General features: G+C 40.7%; 2 protein-coding genes across 2 annotated transcripts; both read left to right on the plus strand.

The window, feature by feature from the left end:
- Positions 1 to 744: 744 nt before the first annotated feature.
- Positions 745 to 12,990, plus strand: LOC114799598 (FYN-binding protein 1-like). Its single transcript, XM_028996381.1, has 19 exons — positions 745 to 877; positions 1,098 to 1,320; positions 1,423 to 1,818; positions 2,131 to 2,179; positions 2,779 to 2,849; positions 2,982 to 3,004; positions 3,632 to 3,722; positions 3,823 to 3,845; positions 4,047 to 4,090; positions 4,236 to 4,386; positions 5,462 to 5,621; positions 5,692 to 5,782; positions 6,919 to 6,962; positions 7,067 to 7,133; positions 7,757 to 7,844; positions 9,607 to 9,769; positions 9,848 to 9,878; positions 12,830 to 12,861; positions 12,968 to 12,990. Exons 2-19 carry the CDS (start codon positions 1,119 to 1,121, stop codon positions 12,988 to 12,990), a joined length of 1,749 nt encoding a protein of 582 aa, XP_028852214.1. The 5' UTR covers positions 745 to 877; positions 1,098 to 1,118.
- A 636-nt stretch (positions 12,991 to 13,626) lies between these two features.
- pggt1b (protein geranylgeranyltransferase type I, beta subunit) lies at positions 13,627 to 23,617 on the plus strand. Its single transcript, XM_028995580.1, has 9 exons — positions 13,627 to 13,754; positions 14,940 to 15,058; positions 15,329 to 15,393; positions 15,519 to 15,670; positions 15,874 to 16,006; positions 17,141 to 17,186; positions 17,677 to 17,861; positions 21,000 to 21,108; positions 22,318 to 23,617. The coding sequence occupies exons 1-9, from the start codon at positions 13,627 to 13,629 to the stop codon at positions 22,464 to 22,466; spliced, it is 1,086 nt and encodes a 361-aa protein (XP_028851413.1). The 3' UTR covers positions 22,467 to 23,617.
- Positions 23,618 to 23,685: the final 68 nt, after the last annotated feature.

The raw sequence follows: 23,685 nt of genomic DNA on the forward strand, positions 1-23,685 counted from the left end.
AGAGAAGACTAGAGTGTGGAATGCTGCCTGTAAAAGGTAAAAGCTCCCCGATTTGTCCCCTTGTTTGCTATTTCTTTTGTTTAGTATGTGACCTCACATGTGCTATTTCATAGTCCTGTAGTAGCTTCTAAAAAAGCAAGATCCATAAATGAGTATGTGAGTCGAAACTTTTGACTGGTACCGTGTGTATGTGGACAACTGACAGGAAAGCCTTTTTTCTGTCATCCCTTCCAAATAATCTGTTGCCATCGAGGTGCCATCTGAGTCTCTGTGCTTCTGTGTCTCCTCGTATTTGAAATTCCAGTTAGTCAAGAAGTCATTGATTTCAGCTGGAAAGGGCTCCAAATCAAGTTAAAAGCCAAATTCCATAACTAATGCATACATTAGCGGCTCAAAATAATTTTATTATAAGAAATATCACCCTTAAGAAAGAACATCTGTTATATTGTGTCATTATGTCATTAGAACTTAACAGCAAGACCTCGTGTTGTGCACTATAACCTCCGCTGACGTGTCCATACTGCTATTAGCATATGGGATAGGACCTACATGAACTGAAACCGATTGGGTACTAAATAAAAAGAGGGAATAAATACAATCTAACTGCACTAAATATATTACTCACAGCATGTGACGACTGGTACACCAAATCATTGATTGTAGGAAGAAGTGAAGTGATTCATTGTCAAGAGACAAACTGACAAAATTCTCTACATGTCCGGCTCCAGCACTAGAATGATTTCAGCCCCTTTACTTCCTGCACATGTCAGTGACTCTGGTTCAGGTCAGACCATTAAGAGAGTAGAACTCAGAGGAGCTTCAAAGCAACTTGCTGAGCACACACCACAAACCACACACTCGTTGGCACAATAAGAAGGTATTTTTTCTGCTTTTTAAGTGTCGTTTACTTCTGCCGAAGTATTCTTTAGTCTAAGAGTGGTTTTGATCTTAGTTTTAAAGTGTTGTGTTGGTGTAACTGATAACGTTGCGAATGAGGACGTTCCTTTTTCATCTTAATGGCGTTGCTTTTTCACACATTTGAACCCGTTGGCATGTGTTAGTGTGTTTATTTGTGTAACAAGCTGCTTTTTTTACAGGCGCCTATTACAGATGTCCAAATGCTAATGGCACACTTTAATGCAGGAGTCACATCTAATGTGGATGAAACCGGCAGAAACAAAAAAAATGGGGAACTTCCCAATTTTAAGGAGGCCAACAACCTGCACAGCCCATCGGTAAAACCAATTCCCGGAAAGCTCAGTGCACCGAAGTGGGATATTGCGAAGCCCAGTTGCAATGATGACAAACCTGAGAATTCGAGTGAGGGTCGAAAAGTTAACATGTTCATACCTAAGCCTCCTCTGCAGAAGCCACCTATCGGCAATGCACAAGTGACCAAACCCAAACCTCTATTTGCCTCAGGCAAACCTGCTCAGATAAGATTCAGCACTCAACTCCCTGCTGTGGAGAAAAGCGACGGACCCCCCAAACCCCCAGCTCCAGAATTCAAACCAACTCTGTCAGCGTCTTTGGTCCAGTTGAAGAACACAGAGTTGTCCTCCAGGTTTGAGGGTTCAACAGACTTGAACTCCAACAGCCTTCCAGTCTTCAAACCTTCAGTGGTAAAAGCAAGACCTGACATCCAAAATGAAAAGCCTAACGTTACAGAAGGATTGCTGTCAGAAGACGGTAAAGGGTCCCTCCCGAAACGGAAACCCCTGCCCGGCATGACCGGAACCGGAAAATGCCCCCCCAAACCCAGGAGGCCATTTCATGTTGACCTTTCCCAATTTGGTAACAAGTCACCCCAAATAAATAGTAAGTTCCTCCACTCATATACATATGAAATTACATATAAACAGTAGTATCATTGATAATTTACAAGTACTAGCATTTCATGTAAAAGCTGAAAACTACAGTTAAATAAATGTTAAAAAAATGTATTTACATTTAGGAGAACCCTGATTTAATCCAGTGGTATAAAGTTAATGTATTTTATAGAACTAGTTTCCTTTTTAAAAAAAAAGATTTTCAAATGGGACACATGACAGTTAGTGACTCCCTGTAACTACTTATTGTAAGGTGTCATAAATGTAAATTCATTTAACATAATTCTTTGTTTTGGGGTAGATTCCGCTGGACCTCCACCACCACCTGTCTCCAGCCACCCAGAAGCACTGTAAGTACAGCAGATGGCATTAAAACATTATTAATGCTATAAGTGTGTTCATTAACATTTTTTTAATTGAAGTTGTTTATGGAACTATGGCAGTGGCAGGATGGCATCCCGGCATATTGGGACACCAGCCCATGGCAGGGCACGCCCACACGCCACTCACTCACACTCTCACATCTGTTAGTAACTGGTGCCAACAGGCAGAGCGCGTGCAAGCTCCGAGCCGGCATTGAAACTCACAACCTTGGAGGTGTGAGGCCACGTTGCCTACCGCCCTCTTGTTCTATTTATCTACATGCTGATGAACGCGGCACTTAGCACCAGAGTTTCACTTCTTTTCAAAATATCTAGTCTAATCAACATAACGTGTTTTTTAAAGTAGTTCTATCTGCAGATGCAGCAGGGCGTCTCCCTATTTCTCAGCTTTTCATGTGCTATTGTAACAGGAAATGTCACACTCTTTACAGTTTGACATATTTGCATATTCATTTAGTTCTGTTTCCATATATCTCACAGCAATTAACAAAGCAAAATTGCAAGCAGACTAATGATCTCTATTGTGCAAAATGCAGACTGATTTTGTCGTACATTCCATTATCCAGAAGGAAGACGGTTCCGGACAAACACGGTCCAGTGACTGCTGGCGTGAGGAATAACAAAACTCTCTTCCAAGGTTATTGTTACACAGTAATGATGCATTCATATTCATTATGTAGTATTTGAAGTGGCACATAAACCATTATTTTTTCACTCATATTTAAATATGAAAATGGGTTGTTTAACTTTATATCTCTTTATATTACAGCACAAGAGGAGCAGGCATTAGAGGTATGTATGCCAGCAACTTGTACAATATGGTCGAGTTTTAAAGAGAACTCTTAGTGACTGTGTTGGAGGAAGTAGGGTGTTAATGTGGTTTAATATAGAAGCAGTAGTCACAAAGGAAATGGCTTGAGAAGCCAGTCAAAACAGATAACGGCACAAAAATGTCTGTAAACAGCGAAGGATACTAACCTTGTACATAATACACACAAAAAAGACCTTCAGAAACCTTCAGTTATAGATCTCTAAATTGAAGGTTTTGTGGTTATTTCTAAATTTAGAAAGAGAAAGAACATGAAACTGATGATGTAGTGTTGTACGAAGACCTGGATGAGAAATGGTGAGGCATTTGCACAGTATTTATCGGGGACAGTTGAAAGTCATCATGTCTCTAATCCTAAAAAATTTAAGATGTGCTGAACAAGAATCAACCAATGGGCAAAAGAACAACCATGAAAAACCCAAAAATTAGCAGAATATGTATATGGTGAATGGCCACTTAATTAAACAGAATGAATTTTATCTATATACTGTATACGTTTTATCTAATGTCTACAGTGTATATTCACTGTAATTCCTACAAATTTACAATGAAGATATGTACAAATAATCATGTATTGTCTTTTTCCCCAGGTTTTTTTGTTAATGCAACGACAGAATGCAGGTGGCAATGAAATCCCACCCAAAGATGACACTGAAGTTTATGACGATGTAGAAACACCAGGTCTTGCCGACATACAGTTGATAATGTTCACTGTATATTTGTATTTAATACATATATTCTTGTGTAATCTTAAACCCAATGCATTTTTCTTAAAATACAGGGAATGCAGGTGATGAATTTCAGGTAAACAGTGCATGTGCTGCTTTTTAAGGCAATTATAAACTAGATCTGTAATTGGACAATTTGGTAACTATAATAATTATGGTGCAATTCAATTGTCTTCATATTATTTGTGTGTTTAAATAATATTTGGTCAGCAATGTTTCAATAGAAATAAAAGTTGTAATATTTATCCTACTACAAGGATTTTTTTCACATGATTAGGACACTGAAGATGATGATACTTATGAAGATGTTGATGATGAATGGTGAGATGTTTGTAGCATTCATCCTCTGATTAAGTATTTAAAGCAAATGAAAGGCTCATCCATTTATTGAAGAAATGTTAAGATTTCACTGATGGAATTTATGCCTATAACAAAAAAAGCTGCACTTATTGTGCACTTATAACAGGTCAGAGAACAAACCATCTGGAATACAACAAGATTCACTTAAAAAAGAGACAAAAAAAGACAAGAAACTGGAAAAAGAGGAGAAAAAAAAACTTGAGCAGAAGAAGAAGGAACGAGAAAAAAGGGAAAACGAAGCAAGGAAAAAGTTCCAAGTAGGCAGGACAACTAAAATACATTTAATATATACACAGTACAGGGCAAAAGTTTGGACACACCTTCTAATTCAATGTGTTTTCTTTATTTTAATGACAATTTACATTGGTAGATTGAAGGCATCAGAACTATGAATGAACACAAGTGGAGTTATGGCAAATAGTTGCCAGGAAACTGCTGCTAAGGAGAGGCTACAAGCAGAAGAGATTTGTTTGGGCCAAGAAACACAAGGAATGGACATTAGACCAGTGGAAGTCTGTGCTTTGGTTTGCAAATTTGAGATCTTTAGTTCCAACCACCATGTCTTTGTGAGAGAAAAGAAAAGGTGAACGGATTGATTCCACATGCCTGGTTTCCACTGTGAAGCATGGAGGAGGAGGTGTGATGATGTGGGGGTGTTTTGGTGGTGACACTGTTGGGGATTTATTCCAGATTGAAGGCACACTGAACCAGCATGGCTACCACAGCATCCTTCAGCGACATGCCATCCCATCCGGTTTGTGTTTAGTTGGACGATCGTTTAATTTTCAACAGGACAATGACCCCAAACACACCTCCAGGCTGTGTAAGGGCTATTTGACCAAGAAGGAGAGTGATGTAGTGCTGCGGCAGATAACCTGGCCTCCACAGTCACCGGACCTGAACCCAATCCAGATGGTTTGGGGTGAGCTGGACCGCAGAGTGAAGGCAAAGGGGCCAACAAGTGCTAAACACCTCTGGGAACTCCTTCAAGACTGTTGGAGAACCATTTCAGGTGACGACCTCTTGAAGCTCATCGAGAGAATGCCAAGAGTGTGCAAAGCAGTAATCAGAGCAAAGAAACTAGAATATAAAACATGTTTTCAGTTATTTCACCTTTTTTTGTTAAGTACATAACTCCACATGTGTTCATTCATAGTTTTGATGCCTTCAGTGAGAATCTACCAACGTAAATGGTCATGAAAATAAAAAAAACACATTGAATGAGAAGGTGTCCAAGGACTGGCCTGTACTTTATCTATATGAATTGTTATTTTAAAAGCAATACTCTGTTTATGATGAATGTGAAGAAGCCTCTCATCCATCTCTATTCAGCTTAAAGGGTCAATTCAGGTTTTCATGATGAAGAGAGTTCAAGTGGAATGTAAAGGTGGGAAGAACGACCTCCAGTTAAGATCGGGAGAGACGGTTGAAATCGTACGCATCAAAGACAACCCTGCAGGCCAGTGGCTGGCCAGAAACAAGACTGGCCAATGTAAGTATCTTCTGTAATGGAGTGATGTCCTCATCCAGTTAATAGTATGGCTTGTCACTCTGCTTTTCAGATGGTTATGTTAAGACTGAAGCTTTTGGCGGTGATAACAATCAAAAGCAGGATGGTGGAGGTGACATGTATGATGATGTGGATGAAACAAGGTAGGTATATAAATTAATATATTTATGTAGCTTGCATGTGTTCATTAGCCACAACAATACAAATGTACTTGATATGTTTCTTTAATTTATCAGTTTGCATATCAGTGGTAATCTCATTGGGTAGCAAAAATATTATTTGTGTGTCTTGGATAACAACATGCACAAATCAGCCAAAACATAATAATACTGATGATTTACATTGATTGTATTGTTAGGATCTTGCAGGATATACTGTATTAGGGGTGGTATTAGCCTAGTGGCTAAGACAATTGCCAATGAATGGGTTCAAATCCCACTTACTACCATTGTGTGTCTGAGCAAGAGTGTACTGATTGTAAGTCGGATAAGGGAGTCTGGAAAAATGCTGTAAAGTGATCGTTTAGTCCTTGAAGCCAATGTACTGGAAGAAACTAACAAATGTAATGATTGATTTGAGTGACTTTCACAAGGATCAAAATGTGATGGCTTGACTTCTGGGTCATAACATCTCCAAAACTGCAGCTATTGTGGGATTGTACGGCCTAAAGGACATAACACAAGGTTGCAGTGTTCAGGACCTACCAGAAGTGGTCCAATCTAAAAACTACACCCCAATGTCAGTGCCCTCTTATTTTAATATAATGCGGCCTACCACACTGCAAGAATGAGGTTTGAGGTGCTGACCTGGCCTCCAGATTCTCCAGATCTCTTTCCAACAGAGCATCTGTGGGATGCACTCAAAAAGTCTGATCCATGTAGGCGTCACCTCATACCTTACAGGACTACAAGTACCACAACATACTTCAAAGGTCGTGTGTCATGCCTTGTGTCTTGTGTCAAAGGTCATGCCTTTACTGATCAGGGCTGTTTTGGCACATAATCAGTATTAGGTGGTCATGGTGGCCTAGCGGTTAAGGAAGCGGCCCCGTAATCAGAAGGTTCGAATCCCGATCTGCCAAGGTGCCACTGAGGTGCCACTGAGGTGCCATTGAGCAAAGCACCGTCCCCACACACTGCTCCCCGGGAGCCTGTCATGGCTGCCAACTGCTCACCAAGGGTGAAGCCTTAACATGTAATTTATCATACATAGGAACCACTTTACATACCTGAGTAAACTTTGAGCAAACTATATTTTGTTTTTGTTTCTTTTAATCCAGTTTCCCACCCCCACCCCCTCCAGCATATCTTACTGAGAACAATGGTAGGTCCATAAGTCATCATTTAGGAGGCATAAAGATTCACAATCTAACAAAACACAAACACTTGTATTCTTAAACCTGAAGATGAATCTGTTTTTGTCTGTAGATGACATTTATGATGATGTGGAGTCTCAGGACTTCCCTCTCCCACCTCCCCCTCCTCCCCTGGACAGGTGATGTTTTATTATTTTACAATTGGCCTTTTGATACGATTTGAAACTGTCTCTGATTGAAAACTCAGATTGGCTACTAACTGTGAAACACTGGAACAGATAAGACAGATAATGAGTGGTAGTAGCCTAGTGGGTAACACACTCGCCTATGATCCAGAAGACCCAGGTTCAAATCCCACTTACTACCATTGTGTCCCTGAGTGAGACACTTAACCCTACATTGCTCCAGGGGGGGGCTGTCCCTGTAACTACTGATTGTAAGTTGCTCTGGATAAGGGCGTCTGATAAATGCTATTAATGTAAATTAGACTTGTACATAAAAAATTGAGGAATATCATGAAATAGGGGTGTTTTGAAGAATCCAATGCAAGAAACACACCACGTGTGTATTTCATAGTTCTGTTTTTTCAGTTTTGTTCTTTCATGTAAAAATTGTAAGACCCTTAAATAAGTAGGTGTGTCCAAACTTCTGACTGGTAGTTGAAGGCCCACTTGAATAAATTAAAATTCATTAAAATGACTGACAGGTGGTGGTCCAGTCCAATTATCATTCTTTTATTATATTGGACAGGTTGTATATGTGTTGTTAGATTTGGTGGGTAAATTTTGGTGTTCTTCTTCAGTCATCCACTGCCCAAACCAAAAGAATCTCAGGAAATGGAGCTCAGAAAGATGAAGAAATTTGAGAAAGAGTTCAGAAAATCATTCAAGGTACCATACATGTTGGAAGTCTAAATAATGTCATTTTAGCAGGTATTGAACATAAAAGTATAGTGTGTTAGTGTGTATATACAGGTGCAGTGCATCCAGAAAGTATTCACAGCACGTCACATTTTGTTATGTTACAGCCTTATTCCAAAAGATATTAAATTACTGTATATTAAATTTCCTCTGAATTAATGACAACATGAAAAAAGTTTACTTGAGCTTTTGGCAAATTTATTAAAAATGAAAAACCTGAGAATTCTATTTTGGAATAAGGCTGTAACATAACAAAATGTGACGTGCTCTGAATACTTGACGGCTGCACTTTACAGTCGTGGCCTAAAGTTTTGAGAATGACACAAATACTGGCTTGCTGGTTCCATTTTTATTATGGTAATTGGCATATATTTCTGCTTGTTATGAATAGTGATTAGATGAATTGCAAATTCCCTCTTTGCCATGCTCTTGATCCCAAAAACCCATTTCCAATGCATTCCAGCCCTGCCACAAAAGGACCTGCTGAGATAATTTCAGTGATCCTCTCATTAACAGAAGTGAGAGTGTTGATGAGCACAAGGCTGGAGATCATTCTGTCATGCTGACTGAGTTAGAATAGAAGACTGGATGCTTTAAAAGGAGGGTGATGGTTGAAATTCTTGTTCTTCCTCTGTTAACCATGGTTGCATGCAAGGAAACACGTGCAGTCATTATTGCGTTGCATAAAAATGGTGTCACAGGCAAGAATATTGCTGCTAATAAGATCTGATAATCATCAAAAACTTCAAGGAGAGAAGATCAGGTGTTGTGAAGAAGGCTTCAGGGCACCTAAGAAAGTCAAGGAAGCGCCAGGTCTCTTAAAGATGACTCAGCTGCGGGATCGGGGTGCCACCAGTGCAGAGCTTGTTCAGGAAAGGCACAGTGAGGAGAAGACTTTTGGAGAAAGTCCCCTTTCCGATTGTTTGGGGCATCTGGAAAATCGATCGTCCGTAGAAGAAAAGGTGAGCGCCACCATCAGTCCTGTCCATTCATGTGTGGGGCTGCTTCTCATCCAAGGGAGTGGGCTCACTCACAGTTTTGCCTGAGAACACAGCCATGAATAAAGGATGGTACCAAAACCTCCTCTGACAGCAACATCTCTCAACCATCCAAGACCAGTTTGGGGAATACCTTTTCCTGCATGATGGAGCACCATGCTATAATACCAAAGTGATAACTAAGTGTCTCGGGGAACAAAACATTGAAATTTTGGGTCCATGGCCTGGAAACTCCCTGGACCTTAATCCAATTGAGAACTTGTGGTCAATCCTCAAGAGGCGAGTAGACAAACAAAAACCCACAAACTCCATGCACTGATTATGAATTGGTTGCCATCAGTCAGGATTTGGCCCAGAAGTTGATTGACAGCATGTCAGGGCGAATTGCAGAGGTCTTGAAAAAAGGGGGCCAAACTGCCAATATTGACTCTTTGAATAAACTTGATGTCATTGTAAATAAAAGCCTTTGAAACTTATAAAATGCTTGTAATTATACTTCAATACACCACAGAAACAACTGACAAAAAGCAGCGAACTTTGTGAAAACCAGTATTTGAGTCACAACTTTTTGCCACAACTGTATGTATAATACATTGTAGTGTAGTATAGTATAGCAGGGAAGCAGAATTGTAATAGCTTGTGATATTCTAAATAACCTGCATAATATAAAACATCATATTCATAAAAACTGATGTTCCTGTTTTGAGTTAAATTAATTTGTAATTTTTTTGCAGTATACTGGGGGCATCAGTGTTTTATATCAAGTTGCGGTGAATCCCACTTTGACTACTAAGAAATGGTCCAGGAAAGAGCTGCCCCTGAAGCCAGGGGAGATGATAGATGTAATTATAAAACTGCAAAATAACAAGCTGGTTGGTAGGAACACTGAAGGAAAATGTATGACTTTTTTTTGCTCACTCATATTATAAAAAAAAAAACTGTACTGATCTGGTTGCTTTTGCTTGTCCTTTTCAGTTGGTCTTGTCTGCACTGACAATGTCCAAATGTAAGTATAATCAAAGTTCAGGGTTCTAATTTACATATCAGTAATTTACTTAAGATGATTGATCAAAATCATGTCATGACATTTCAAAGTGTCAAATGAGACAAAGCATTTCTTTCACCGCTCACATCGTTTAACTCCAAGTTAGAACATGTTACAGAAAGAGTTTGAACAGTTGAATGCGAAAAAAATATCTAGTTATAAGTTAGGGATATTGTGAGAGACTTAGTGGATGTCATACATACGGTGTTTGTTTCACTTCAGACATATCTGGGATAGGGAGGTAATTGTATTGGGGTGATAGACACACCTCATTTAGTGTTTACATGTAATGGTCTCATTGTATACAGGTGGGCCTTATATTGGGGCCAATACCAAGAGACAACCTTCCTCAATGTAGCATCAATTTCAACATTCTCTGGGTATAAAAAGCTGGTTTTGTCAGAAAGTCATTCCAAGTTCATAATTCAAACAGCCATGAACACAGGACATCACTTAACTCAATCCCACCAAAACAATATTAATTCTTTTCCACATTAGGATCTTTCTATTTATCCGTGTACATCTCACAGATCTCTCCTTCTGCAACTGTATGCAATCTTGGAGTAACTATAGACATCCAACTCTCCTCTACTCACATAACCAATCTTTCCCGCTCATGTAGATTCCTTCTCTACGATATCAGACGAATCCGTCCTTATTTATCAACACAGGAAACCCAGATACTTATTCAGTCTCTAGTAATCTCACGACTGGATTACTGCAACTCCCTTCTAGCTGGTCTACCTCTATGTACCATCTGACCTTTACAACTAATACAAAATGCAGCAGCACGACTGATCTTCAACCTTCCCAAATTCTCCCTCACCACCCCTCTGCTACGTTCCCTCCACTGGCTCCCAGTAGCTGCACGCATCAGGTTCAAAATACTGATGCTGGCCTACAAAGCCAAACATGGAGTAGCACCGTCCTACCTCACAGCCCTTATTACACCTCGCACTGCACCTCGTATACTCCGAGCCTCCAGTACTGCTCGCCTGGTCCCTCCATCTCTGACATTCATCTAGACTCTTCTCCATCTTGGCCCCTCGGTGGTGGAATGAACTTCCCCTCGAGGTCAGAACAGCACAGTTACTGAGCACCTTCAAACGGCAGCTCAAGACCTTCCTCTTTAGAGAATATTTAGCTGAACTTGTATTCATAGTTGGGGGTCCTAGTGAACCAGAATTGATCACTTCATCAATGGTAACATGGAAGCACGTTGAAAGTGGCTCTGGATAAGGGCGTCTGCCAAATGCCTTTAATGTAAATGTAAAACTTAACAGATGAGCAGCGTCACCTGGTTGGTTGCTCGTGAACTTGGTGTGTCATCAGCAGATTTGCATCAAGACACAGAACTACTGGCAGAATTCATGACAGACCCAGGAGTGGCGCCCCACGTGTGACGGAACGCAATGATGACCAGAACCTAAGGACCTATGTACTCTGGAGCTGCAGGCCTGTTTACAAGATGCGAGGGTATTAGGGTTTCCAGACAAGCATTCACAACCGACTCCACAACTTTGGCTTGAATGCCTGTCGACCGTTGCAGGTGACTCCAAGACACCAAGACACCGCCGTGAACATTTGCAGTGGGCACAAGACCATGTGACCTGGACATGCAGAAGTGGTCTACCTTTGGGTGTCAGGTCACCTTGTACAGAAATGATGGTCGTAAGCGTTGCGGGAGAAGGCAAGATGAGCGATACTCACACCCCCAACTTTCTGTTCATGGATGATAATGCTCCACCACATCATAGCAGAATTGTCACAGCTCAACTTATTCATGTGGTATGGCCATCAATGTTCCCAAACCCCATATAAACCCCATAGAGCATGTCTGGGACCAGTTGAAGCAGAGACTGAATAGTACCCCACCCCCATGTGACCTGGCAGAACTGTTGCCTCAGAACAATATCATGAGGCTGGTGAGGAGCATCAGACGTCACTGTCAAGCTGTCATTGCGGCAAATGGTGGAAACGCCCGCTACTGACATTGTCAATCTTTTGTAATTTGGGGCTATCCCTGTATTTGTCTACATTTTTGGGGTAATAAATATTAAACTAATGAAATATTCTTCTCATACATTATTAGTATTATCAAAGGGAACTTTTTTTTTTAACATCACACAGGACCTGTCATGGTCCAGTCACATCAACACCGTGGTGAAAAAGGCCCGGCAGCGTCTCTACCACCTCAGATGCCTGAGAGACTTCAGACTGCCCTCCAAGGTGCTCAGGAACTTCTACTCCTGCACCATAGAGAGCAGCCTGAGGCGAAACATTTCAACCTGGTTCGGGAATCAGCCGAACTCCCTGACCTTCAATCCACGTACAGCAAACGGTGCTCTACCAGGGCCAGGAAGATAGTGAAGGACCTCAGCCACCCCAACAATGGACTCTTCTCTCTGCTGCGATCAGGGAAGCGCTTTCGCTCCCTGAAGTCCAACACAGAGAGAATGAGGAGGAGCTTCTTCCCACAGGCTGTCCAAGCTCTCAACAACCACAACATAGAACTCTAATACACTCCAGCACTTTCACTTTCAATCACTCTGGAATTTTTGCACAATTTTTTTTTCTTCACTTTTTTAAAAGTGTAATATTTGGTTATGTTTGCAATATTTGCATATTGGTTCATTGTATACTTGCAATATTTGCAATACTGTGGTCTACAGCTGTCGCCAAAGCATTTCACTGCATATCATACCGTGTATGACTGTGTATGTGACAAATGCAGATGCAGATATGATATGCAGATATGCTTTTGATTTAGGTACTGAGGTACTGCGAAAGAAAGGGCTCTAGCCCAATCAGAAGCCTGCTAAATTATGGGCTCGTTCTGACTGAATGCTTTAATCAACTAACCACTTACGCAAAGCATTTTGAATTCATTCTCTTGCTATTCTTTCCCTCAGAGATTCTGAGATTTACGATGATGTTGGAGAAGGTATGTGTCGAAAATTTCGGAAACGTATGGAACTGAGATAATGTCTTCTTTGATGGAAAGGCCTATCAAGGTAAAAGGTTCTAACTTTTTTTTTCTTTTATTGCAGATTGTGTTTATGACAATGACTGATGAAGAACAGTTACGTATCTTTAAAAGTTTGTGAACCATCTGGATATTGAGGTGTTTGCTACTTGTACTGTGATGATAAATACATGTATTTATGCTAAAAATGCCTCTCTCTCTCTGTTTTTTACACATTCACATAACAATATAGCATGTTATGGATGTAAAACCATGAGGGGTGTTGGAACATCGGCTGTGTGTCCGGTCTGTCTTGAGTAGCAGTTAATGTTCAGGATAATCCTGCAAGGTTTCTGTTCAGGGAAAAGCTATTGCACAGTTCAATCCACTTGCAATCCCAAATTCTCAAAACTACATTTGTCGCCTTTGTAACAATCAATTTAGCTATCTATTTATTCAAATGACTGGAACTTCATTTTGGACATGTGACACCATTACAACAAATAGGCAAGAACAATTCTCATCGAAACTAAGGAAGAACTGCAGTCAGTGGTCATTCCCAACTTTACACACGCTACTCCTTACTTTTACGCGCTTTTTACCCCCCGATCTCGAGTTTGTGGCAGAAAGTTGCGTATTAGCAGGATCTGTCGCCAGGTGGCAGTGAAAGAGTTCGTACCCTCACGAAGGCGCAGGCGCAGAAGAAGAAGAAGACGTTCCAGGAAGTAGTTTTTTTTCCCAAACATGGCGGATGAAGACGGCTCGTTTGTTGATTTCGAGCAAATCGACTTTTTGCGAGACAGACACGTGAAATTTTTCCAGCGATGCCTGCAGGTTTTGCCGGAACGATACTCTTCACTAGAGACGAGCAGGTACGCGTCGGCTCCCGCCCCGCGTTACTCTCATTTGTAAGCCTCCGCGGAGTTGTTCTGGAGCTAGCATAATATAGCTCAAATATTCTATACAAGCTGGCCAGCCTGCTAGCTGAGGCAGATCAACTCAATCAAAGCATCTTATCTCGGGTTTGATTAAGTTGTTATTTGCTGAGAAGTCAGCAATTCCCCCGCGTCCGTTCACTTCATTCATTTATTGTCGTTCTGCATCTGGACAACTAAACAAGAGGTTAATAGCGCTACATAAGCACGGTGCTGTATTACAAACAATCATCGTAAATATGTCATTTTCCACTTTCTTCCTATTGAAACGACCCCTTTTTTGTGCTTTAGTGTTTTCCTCTACTGAAGCGTCAACATCGGTGACGCGCAATTCATGCGCGCACGATGCATGCAGTAAATGCAGCTCGATGAGTGTACACCACCGTCCAAACGTTTGGCGGATTTAAAAGGCATGTCATAACTCCAGCTCGGTCATTGGTTAGCTGGAAATGTCTTCAGTGGAATGTTGTATTCGTTAACCCAAGTCTGTCTTTAAAAGCTTTCTTCATTATTAGAAAACCATCTCAAGTGATCTCAGCACAACTTGACTGATTTGATTTAAAGAAGCAGTAAATATTGACAGTAGTACAGTATCTAGTGCACCAACAATTGATACAACAATTACTTATTTTTGTCTTTTTTTTTTAATTAGAACATGTTAGAACAAGGACCTTCGCAAATTGCCCTTAGCTTTTTAATGGTAGTGCACATGTTGAAAAGTCAAAGTGAAATGCACAGCCCTTGAGCATATTTGTTTTAGAACGAAAAACTAAAGTTTTAATTCCAAATTTTCATTTCATTACATTTACAGCATTTATCAGACGCCCTTATCCAGAGCGACTTACAATCAGTACAGGGACAGTCCCCTCCTGGAGCAATTTAGGGTTAAGTGTCTTGCTCAGGGACACAATGGTAGTAAGCGGGATTTGAACCTGGGTCTTCTGGTTCATAGGTGAGTGTGTTACCCACTAGGCTACTACCACCCGTCATTAAGTGTTTAAATTCTGAGGCAACCCTCTGCAAGGGACAAACACTGATACCCATGTTGTACTGTGCCATCCAGACCCTGGATGTAAATGAATGACACTAGTAAATGTTGAAATGCTGTTTTTATCCATTTAGGTTGACCATCGTGTTCTTTGCACTTTCTGGTCTGGATGTTCTGGATGCATTGGATGTTGTCAACAAGCCCAGCCTGACAGAATGGATCTACTCACTACAGGTTCTTCCTACTGATGACCGTAAGTCAATTTACACTGCCATGCTAAATAATTCTGCATTATGAATACAATGTTTTTTTTTTTTAATAATAAAAAGGTATTGATTACATGTGAGATTATTTGTTAGATTGTACAATGTTGGAAATATATATTTTATCATTACTGGACTGACTTTAGGATCTGTCTGTATTATTGCATAGTCTAAAAAAAATCAGTTAATCACCACCAGAGGGCAGTACATGTAAATGAAGAGAACGATACCACTTCCTCTGTGATTTCTGTTCTTACCAGAGTCCAACCTTGGGCGTTGTGGCTTCCGTGGTTCATCACATATAGGAGTACCATACAGCACAAAGGTAGCAATTTTAAAGGCCTTTCCAGAGCCATCATAATGATATTTGGGGCTTTAGGCAGTTTTGTAATCTTGCTATATTTCATTTTGACACCGCATTGAAAAATGTAATGTTTCTGCCCGCCACAGGGCCCTGGATGCCCTCATCCCTTCGACAGTGCCCATGTGGCCATGACGTACACTGGCCTGGCCAGCCTGATCATCCTGGGTGATGACCTGAGCCGTGTGAATAAACAGGCCTGTCTGGCTGGCCTCAAGGCCCTGCAGCTGGAGGATGGAAGGTGAAAGCCTCACCGTTTCACACATTTCTAATGTTTTGTCGTGGGAAATTGATGGAAATGTCTCACTAACCAAGACCAAAGAAACACAGAAACACATCTTATCCATGCTTTCTACACATGTCCAAAGCCATGCTTTCTACACATGTAAACATTGTGAATATCTGAGTGGGCGTTTTTAATGGGGGCTTTTAAAATGTCTTTAGTTTCTATGCAGTTCCAGAGGGAAGTGAAAATGACATGAGATTTGTCTACTGCGCTGCATGTATTTGCTACATGCTGAATGACTGGACCGGAATGGACGTGAAAAAAGCCATAGACTACATCAGGAGAAGCATGGTAAGGATGTAATGCTCCTAATTAATCTGACTCCTTTGGGCTATTGCACGTTTTGTTAGCGTTGTGTGTTCCTTTAAGTTACTTGCGTCACCACTGCAGAGCAAAAATTCTTACATTTATTCCTGGTCTCGGTGGCTGTCCTTCAGAGACTAGTGATCCAAGGAGGTCCAGTCATGAGATCTTTCGACATTGACTGCAACTGTCGTGTCTGGTTACACTTTCCTCTCACATTGATCACCAGAGAGGATCCTGAAAACTTCAAACGGCAAGACAGGGTTGTGCCCCGCCCTCTTTGTCTCATATAGGATGTCCCGTTGTCCTCAAGTCTAATCCCACAATAGATTATGTAACCCAGCCCTCCCAGCAGTATTCCTGTCTGGGAGATTGAGTGGATTACGCTGGGAAGCGGTTTGTATTTCGGAGACGCTGGCTACTGCAGTTGCGTTGGACTGCAGGCGGCTGGTTCTAAGCTGCTGAGCTTCAGCACTGTGGGCCTATAAATAGTAGTTATGATCCAATCGGGAGGGTCCTGCTGGGCACTAATCCTCTTAATGTTTCAAGTTTGGTGATGCGTAAATGCTGACAACTGTTGTATATGGGCGGTTTCTAATGCAGTCTAGCATCGTATCATTTACATTGCATTATGAATGTAGATGGTCCATAATATCAGTAGGATATTATATGCTCTATTGCTAAATTGTGATTGGATGAAAGACATGTAGAATGATACATGATGGTTAAACTGTTACAGTGGCTCTCGCTACTGATGGGCAGTGCTTGCAGTCATGAGGGTAAAAGTGTAATGTACATTTATTTACAGTGGTTGCTTCATTTCTGACTACTTATGTTCGCTTGCTAGGGTTCCGATCTGACGACTCTGTAGCTGTAGCTGACCGTTTGGAATTTAAATCAAACTTTCTATGGACTCACGTGTTTATAAGTCCTTCAGTTGCGTTTCGTAAGATTTGAACTCTGACAAAGATATCAAGGGTGGTATTAAGGAGCAGTAAAATACTAAAATACTTTAGACCGAAGTTACAATTTTGATTTGATCTTAAGGAAATAATTCATAATCAAATACATAGAAATTTCTAAATTGAAATTTATTGAAATCTCTGCTGTGTGGGTTTTCAGTCATATGACAATGGCATTGGACAGGGAGCTGGTCTGGAATCCCACGGTAAGTGAACCGCTTGATCCAAACACCCTTTTCGAGGTGATGCGTGATTGTTTTTCAGTCCCATTCCATATTAAACGAAAACCAGATGTTCTCTGCTTGTTTGTGAATTTAAGGGCATCACTCAGAGAAATAATTACCACATTACAATGTGCATGCACTGAACCGTTCTGCCGTGGGGCAGAATGCTGGGGAAATTTTGTAGTTCTGTGGCACGGCATGTCGAATTATTACCGGTGTTCGGCATCAAACTATAGCACTCGCCAACATTTAAAGAAAAAGAGTGAAAGCCTGTCATTATATGCATTCAGTGCTGTCCTGTCTTGATGGTTTGATTTGCAATGTAGACCATCCCCCTGTTTTATGCTCCTATTGGACCTCACATTATATGTAATGGGACATTTTTTAAATGCTAGGTTGATATTGTTGATGCGTGCATGAATGAGAGCAAGTGCTGAAAACTCCTCATTAAACATGCCCTCCCCATCTTCAGGTGGCTCCACGTTCTGTGCCATTGCTGCCCTGTGCCTGATGGGTAAATTAGAGGAGGTGTTCCCCAAGAGGGAGCTCGACAGGATACGGAGGTGGTGCATCATGAGGCAACAGAACGGGTTCCATGGCCGCCCCAACAAGCCTGTAGATACCTGTTATTCCTTTTGGGTTGGCGCCACTCTTGAGGTATAAATAAATATAGATATATTTTAGAAACCACAATACCTTTTCCAAAAGCAGGTCTGTGTGTGCGAGTATGTATGCTTGTGTGTGTTTGTATGTATGTATGTATGTATGTATGTATGTATGTATGTATGCTTGTGTGTGTTTGTATGTATGTATGTATGTATGTACAATGGTGCAGAAAAGTGGGGAAGCCACCAATTGTACAAGTTGTCCCACTTAACTACAGACCTATCGCGTCTACAGTTCAACTGTGAGAGACAGAATGTAAAAAATATTCAGGAAGTCACATTGCATTATTCTTAAAGAATTTATTTGTATAATGGTGCAGAAACTAAGTATTTGGAAAATAGCGAAAGGGTCTGCAATGACCAAGGTCAATCGCTTCCTTTAGGTTTTCACCAGGTTTGTAACCGATGCACCTGGTATTTTATCCCAATTGTTCCATGCATATCTCAAGTGCTGTGGTGTCGCTGAGCTCAGATTCTTTATTGGATTGAGGTCTGGAGACTGGCTAGGTCACTCTAGAACTAGGGCTGCACGATTTGGGGAAAAAGACATATTGCGATTATTGAGATCAATATTGCAATATGCGATTGCGATATGATAAATGACACTTGCTTGTATATAAATGAAAAGTCGCATACTAATAGTGAAATGTTTAATTTCAAAGTGAAACATACAAACTACTTATAACAACTTGAAATACCCAGTGCTTTCAAAATACAATATTCTACAAAATTAAATAAATCACAAAAAACTGTTTTACATTACTGTCGAAACAACTGTTTTGATTATATTTGGCCATTTTAAAATCCCGTTATTATAGTTCTTACGTTTAACCAAAATGTTGTTTGGAGGCTGACTTGAACACAGGGATGCATAGCTTTGCTAGCTTAGCTAAGGTTAAGATTTGTAAACTGAGGTGAATTTCTTTAGGAAACCTTCAAAGTTTGAGAAAAGTTAATTAAACAGCTAAGAACAGTCTAAATAGTTAATGCCTACGTTTAGCCAAAACGTTGCTTGGAGGCTGACTTGAACACAGGAATGCATAGCTTCGCTAGCTTAGCCTAGCTTAGCTAAGGTTAAGACTTATAAAACAGGATTTTCTAATGGCCAAATATATTCAAAACAATTGTCCAGCCTTACCTATGAATTGTAATCCCCTGGGATCCGGTTTGTACAGCCCCAAGCAGCACAAGAGTGAGGCATTTTTATGCACTTCTCTCCATAGACATGTATATGCGTCACTCCACAGCAGAGCCTATCACAATATGGTGGCGACGTTGACGTACGATGCAGCTCGTCATGCGGCGTCTAACCATATGTCTCCGAATCGAAAGTCATGTGACCAAACACGTCACATCTGACTGAAGTGAGACTTCAGTCAGCTCGCAAACTTTGAGAGAATGGATCGGATATGTTGCCGATCCAATCCATGTACTAATCATTTAAATCGCAGTTCATGTAATCGCACAGACTGACATCGCGATTACGATTGCGATTAGATTAATCGTGCAGCACTATCTAGAACCATGTAATGCTTTTTATGTAGCCACTCCTTTGTTGCCCAGGCGTTGTGTTTGAGAACATTGTCATTCTGGAAGATCCAGCCATGTTTCATCTTCAGTGCTCTCACTGAAGGAAGGAGGTTTTACATGGCCCCTTTCATCCTTTCCTTAATACAGATCAGTCATCCTGTCCCCTCTGAAGAAAATGCTTTCACCCCCATGCTTAAGTGGGTATGTTCCGGGATGCAACTTTTGGAGGGGGAAGAATGCTAGTTTGGTCTCATCTGACCACATGCCATTCTCCTCAATCTTCCTCTGGATGATCCAAATTGCCTCTGGCCATTTAGACGGGCCTGGACATGTGCTGTCTTAAGCGGGGGGACCTTTCAAGTGCTGCAGGATTTTAATCAATCATGACATTATATGTTACTAATAGTAACCTTTGTTACTGTGGTCCCTGCTCTCTTCAGGTCATTGACCAGTTTCCCCTGTGTAGTTCTGAGCTGTTTCCTCGCCATTATCAAGATCATTTGTACCCCGCGAGGTGAGATCTTGCATGGAGTCCCAGGTTTTTCTAATAATTGTTCTAGCAGTTGATCTCTTCTCACTAATCTGCTTGCCTGTTGTAGATTGGCTCATCCCAATCTTGTCCCTGTTGTCCTTAGACAGCTCTCTGGTCTCGGCCATGGTGGAGGTTTAAGTCTACTGTGTCTTTTATTCAAATAACCAGTTCAAACAGGTGCCATTAATATAGGTAGCGAGTGAAGGATAGAAGAGCTTCTTAAAGAAGAAGTAACAGGTCTGTGAGGGACCGAATTCTTGGTTTTTATTTGTGCTAAATACTTACTTTCTAATAAATTATTTAAAATTCATACAATGTGATTTCTCACAGTTGATGTGTACCTTTGGTGAAAATGACTGACCTCAGTCATCTTTTTTAAGTGGGACAACTTGTCCTATATATATGTATGTATGTATGTATGTATGTATGTATGTATGTGTGTGTATGTATGTGCGCCCTGCTGGATCTACGTGACTAATTATCCTGGCTGCCTTGGGCAGTTCGGTGATTAAGAGGATTCTCACAGAGGGTAAAAATAGTCTTAACATACATCAAAACCAGGTTGTTGGCCTGAAATTTGGATCATGGCTGGCTGAGCAATTTGCTGCTTAACACTGCTGCTATATGCGCCACACAGGAGTATGTAATGAGGACAGCGAATAGCTGCAGGTTGTGGAAATGGGGGCTACTGTATTACAGTTATTATGCTGGTAGTAAACTGAAAGAAGGGTGCTGTCAAAGGCATGTCCTTCTGATCACTATAAAAACCTGTATTGATGAATGTAATTATTGTCTTGATTAATGGTCTTTTGAAACGGGTTTGAATTCTCGTGAATTTCCTCTCTGAAATGCATGATAATGACACCAGAGTTTGAAAAAAATGTAATTATAATAATAATCTGCTTCTGCAGGTATGGGATAACGACTTTGTGTCTTTTTTTGGACTAATAAAATCCTCCAAAAAAAGGCACACGGCTCATGTAGGACATAACCTCTCTTGTTGAATTCTTGGTATCTTTTATATGTGGTTTCCTCATGCCCTTAGATTTATTCAATTCCGTCTCCCAGCTTTTAGATGTTTTTAGGTACACAAATTTCGAGAAGAACCGGAACTACATCCTGTCCACCCAGGACCGGTTGGTGGGTGGATTTGCTAAGTGGCCAGACAGCCATCCAGGTGAATAATGCTCCTTTATTTGTGTGTGTGTAGGTGAGTGAGCAGGGTTTCCGCAAATCCTTAAAAAAATCTCAAAATTGGATTTTCGAACATTAAGGCCTTAAATATAAATGTAATTAAAAATGACAAGTGATTAAAGTTAAGTTAAAGTTAAAGGTCTTAAAAATACTGCAGACCCAGTACATTTATTTACTGGTAACCTCTAAATAATTTGTGCTTTGTATATTTGTGTGTGAGTTCAGAATTAGCAGAACTGCCTATGGAGCTAGATGGATAAATTCTGCACTTGCTGGCAGATGTGTTCTTATATTAAAAGATTCTCTGATATAACTGAATCAGTAAATGTAAAAAAATTAAAAATTTAGTTGATTACCCCGATGAATGGTTTTAAATTTGGTGAGAGGTCTTAAAAAAACAACTTAGTCTTACATTTGGATTCCTTAAAGCTGAAGGAACCCTGGTGTGTTAGAGAAATACAGAAAGCCCCAAAACCTTTTTGTAACGTAAAGGTGATATATATTGTTTCTCAGTTTTTGTCCTGAATTATAACAAAGCTGTTTTTTTTTCTTTTTTTTTATTGTTATTAAGCAATTTAAAGAACCAAGAACGATGCCTGCACAATACATGCATTTATGTTATTTTATTTGTAATTACATAAATTACTCTCATAATATAATTGCTGTTCAGAATCCTGTTATGTTTTGTTTTCCCATTGTATTTTCATTACAATTCAATTTAGTGCACATACTCCATCTGAAAGCCTTTTAGGCCGATCCCATGGGATGCCAGTGGTTAAAAGGGGTCACTATGCATTATTCATGTTTCCCTAATCAGGCAGTGCCATTGTATGCACTGCTGTCCTTGTTATGAGGACACTACTGAACGACAGCACGTTATCTGTTTACGGGCTCCTTTCCTTTATGGACGCGTGTCTAAATAGCCATTTTTAATAGCCATTTAATTGTTATTTACTGAAATGTACAATATGAGAATGCAATAGAAGTTGATCTAAACATACGTCATAAAGAAGAGATGGGTTTTTATTTTTCTCTGGCCTATGTCTGAAGCTGATCAGTAGCAGGTGCTGTATCGCATCACTTGGCTGACCTAGTTTCTGCGTGGGTGTGTGTGTGTGTGTGTGTGTGATAGAGCGAGAGAGAGAGAGAGAGAGCCCCATTGAAACCCTTGTCACTTCTGTCTGTCTTCCAGACCCTCTGCATGCCTACTTTGGGATCTGTGGCCTGTCTCTCATTGGCGAGTCCAACCTAAGACGAGTGCACCCTGCCCTAAACATCAGTGATAGAGCTTTAGAGCACATGCAGCAGCTGCACAGGACGTGGAGAGATACCTGCACATGACAAGATCCACGTCTTTCCTACATCACACACACACACACACACACACACACACACACATACTCATGCCTACTTATAACAATCACAGCCTACAAGCCTTTTGCAGTCCCTGAGTCCAAGTTTTCCTGGGTTACCTTAGCAATAGAAACCGAGACGGCTGGTGACATAGGGAAGCCATGATGAATAAAAGATTTGGCCTGGCATTATAAATTATTGAGGGTAAACTGTCAGGATGGAAACTCTGCCCTGCTGCTGAGCTTTACTGGAGGAAAATGACGTCTCACCCCACCCCCCCCTTCCTTGTTTTTCTGTTAATCGAAGGGGTAAATTTTAGCTCTTGGTTAGAGTTGCAAACACTTATTATTACTATTACTTTTACAAGTTTCCTTTGCCTTCAGTGCATTGCTCAAGTGCTATTTGTTTAAAAACTAGCTGAAAACTCACGCTGCTGCTCTGGTCAATCTCAGCCATTAGATGGTTGCATCTAACAATCTGGTGGCATCTGAAGGCCCTGTTTTTTTTTTTTTTTTTAAATGGGTTTTAACAAAGTAAAAAGATTAAAAAAATGCCATGTAGAGGGATGTTGTCGGTGCTACATTCAGCTGCGGCGAATACAGCCTTGTTTATAAAAGCTTATTGATTAGACGTGACCGGTTGTCCTACACGTTTGTGAATACACGCGCACACAGAGCAGCTCTCCATGACTACGTGTGGCCCACCTGCTTTAGGGGTGCTGTGAGGGGACGGTCCCCTGCTCACCTGCTCATGAGATGCCTGATCACCTGATGCCTCGGGACGGCGTGTTCCCGGCCTTCGGGAGGGAGCGCCTCGCTTCTCCTGTGTTGCTGCACATTGGCTTCTCTGTTTCAAAGACTCATGAATGTTTGCTTGGTCAAGGAACAAAAAAAAAAAAAAAAAAAGGTTTATTTTTTCTATGCTCAATAGAAAAGGTGTCAGTGTCACTCACTCATCGTCTCCTTTATTGTGTTTTGTTGTTTGTTTCATTTGGTCATTTTGGAATATGTAATAATGCGGTTTGTCTCAAACCACTGAGCCAGATGAAAATCTCTCTTGTTCTAGACGGAACCCATTCGTGTCAATGCTGATGAGGCAGTACGTACTCAATGGAATCAAATAAAGACGAACTTTGTGTACTCTGTGTGTGTCGTGCATTTCCTGCTCTATTCATATTTTTGTTCATATTCATATTTTGAAGCGATGA

The sequence above is a fragment of the Denticeps clupeoides genome, chromosome 11, assembly GCF_900700375.1.
Source record: "Denticeps clupeoides chromosome 11, fDenClu1.1, whole genome shotgun sequence".
NCBI lineage: Eukaryota > Metazoa > Chordata > Actinopteri > Clupeiformes > Denticipitidae > Denticeps > Denticeps clupeoides.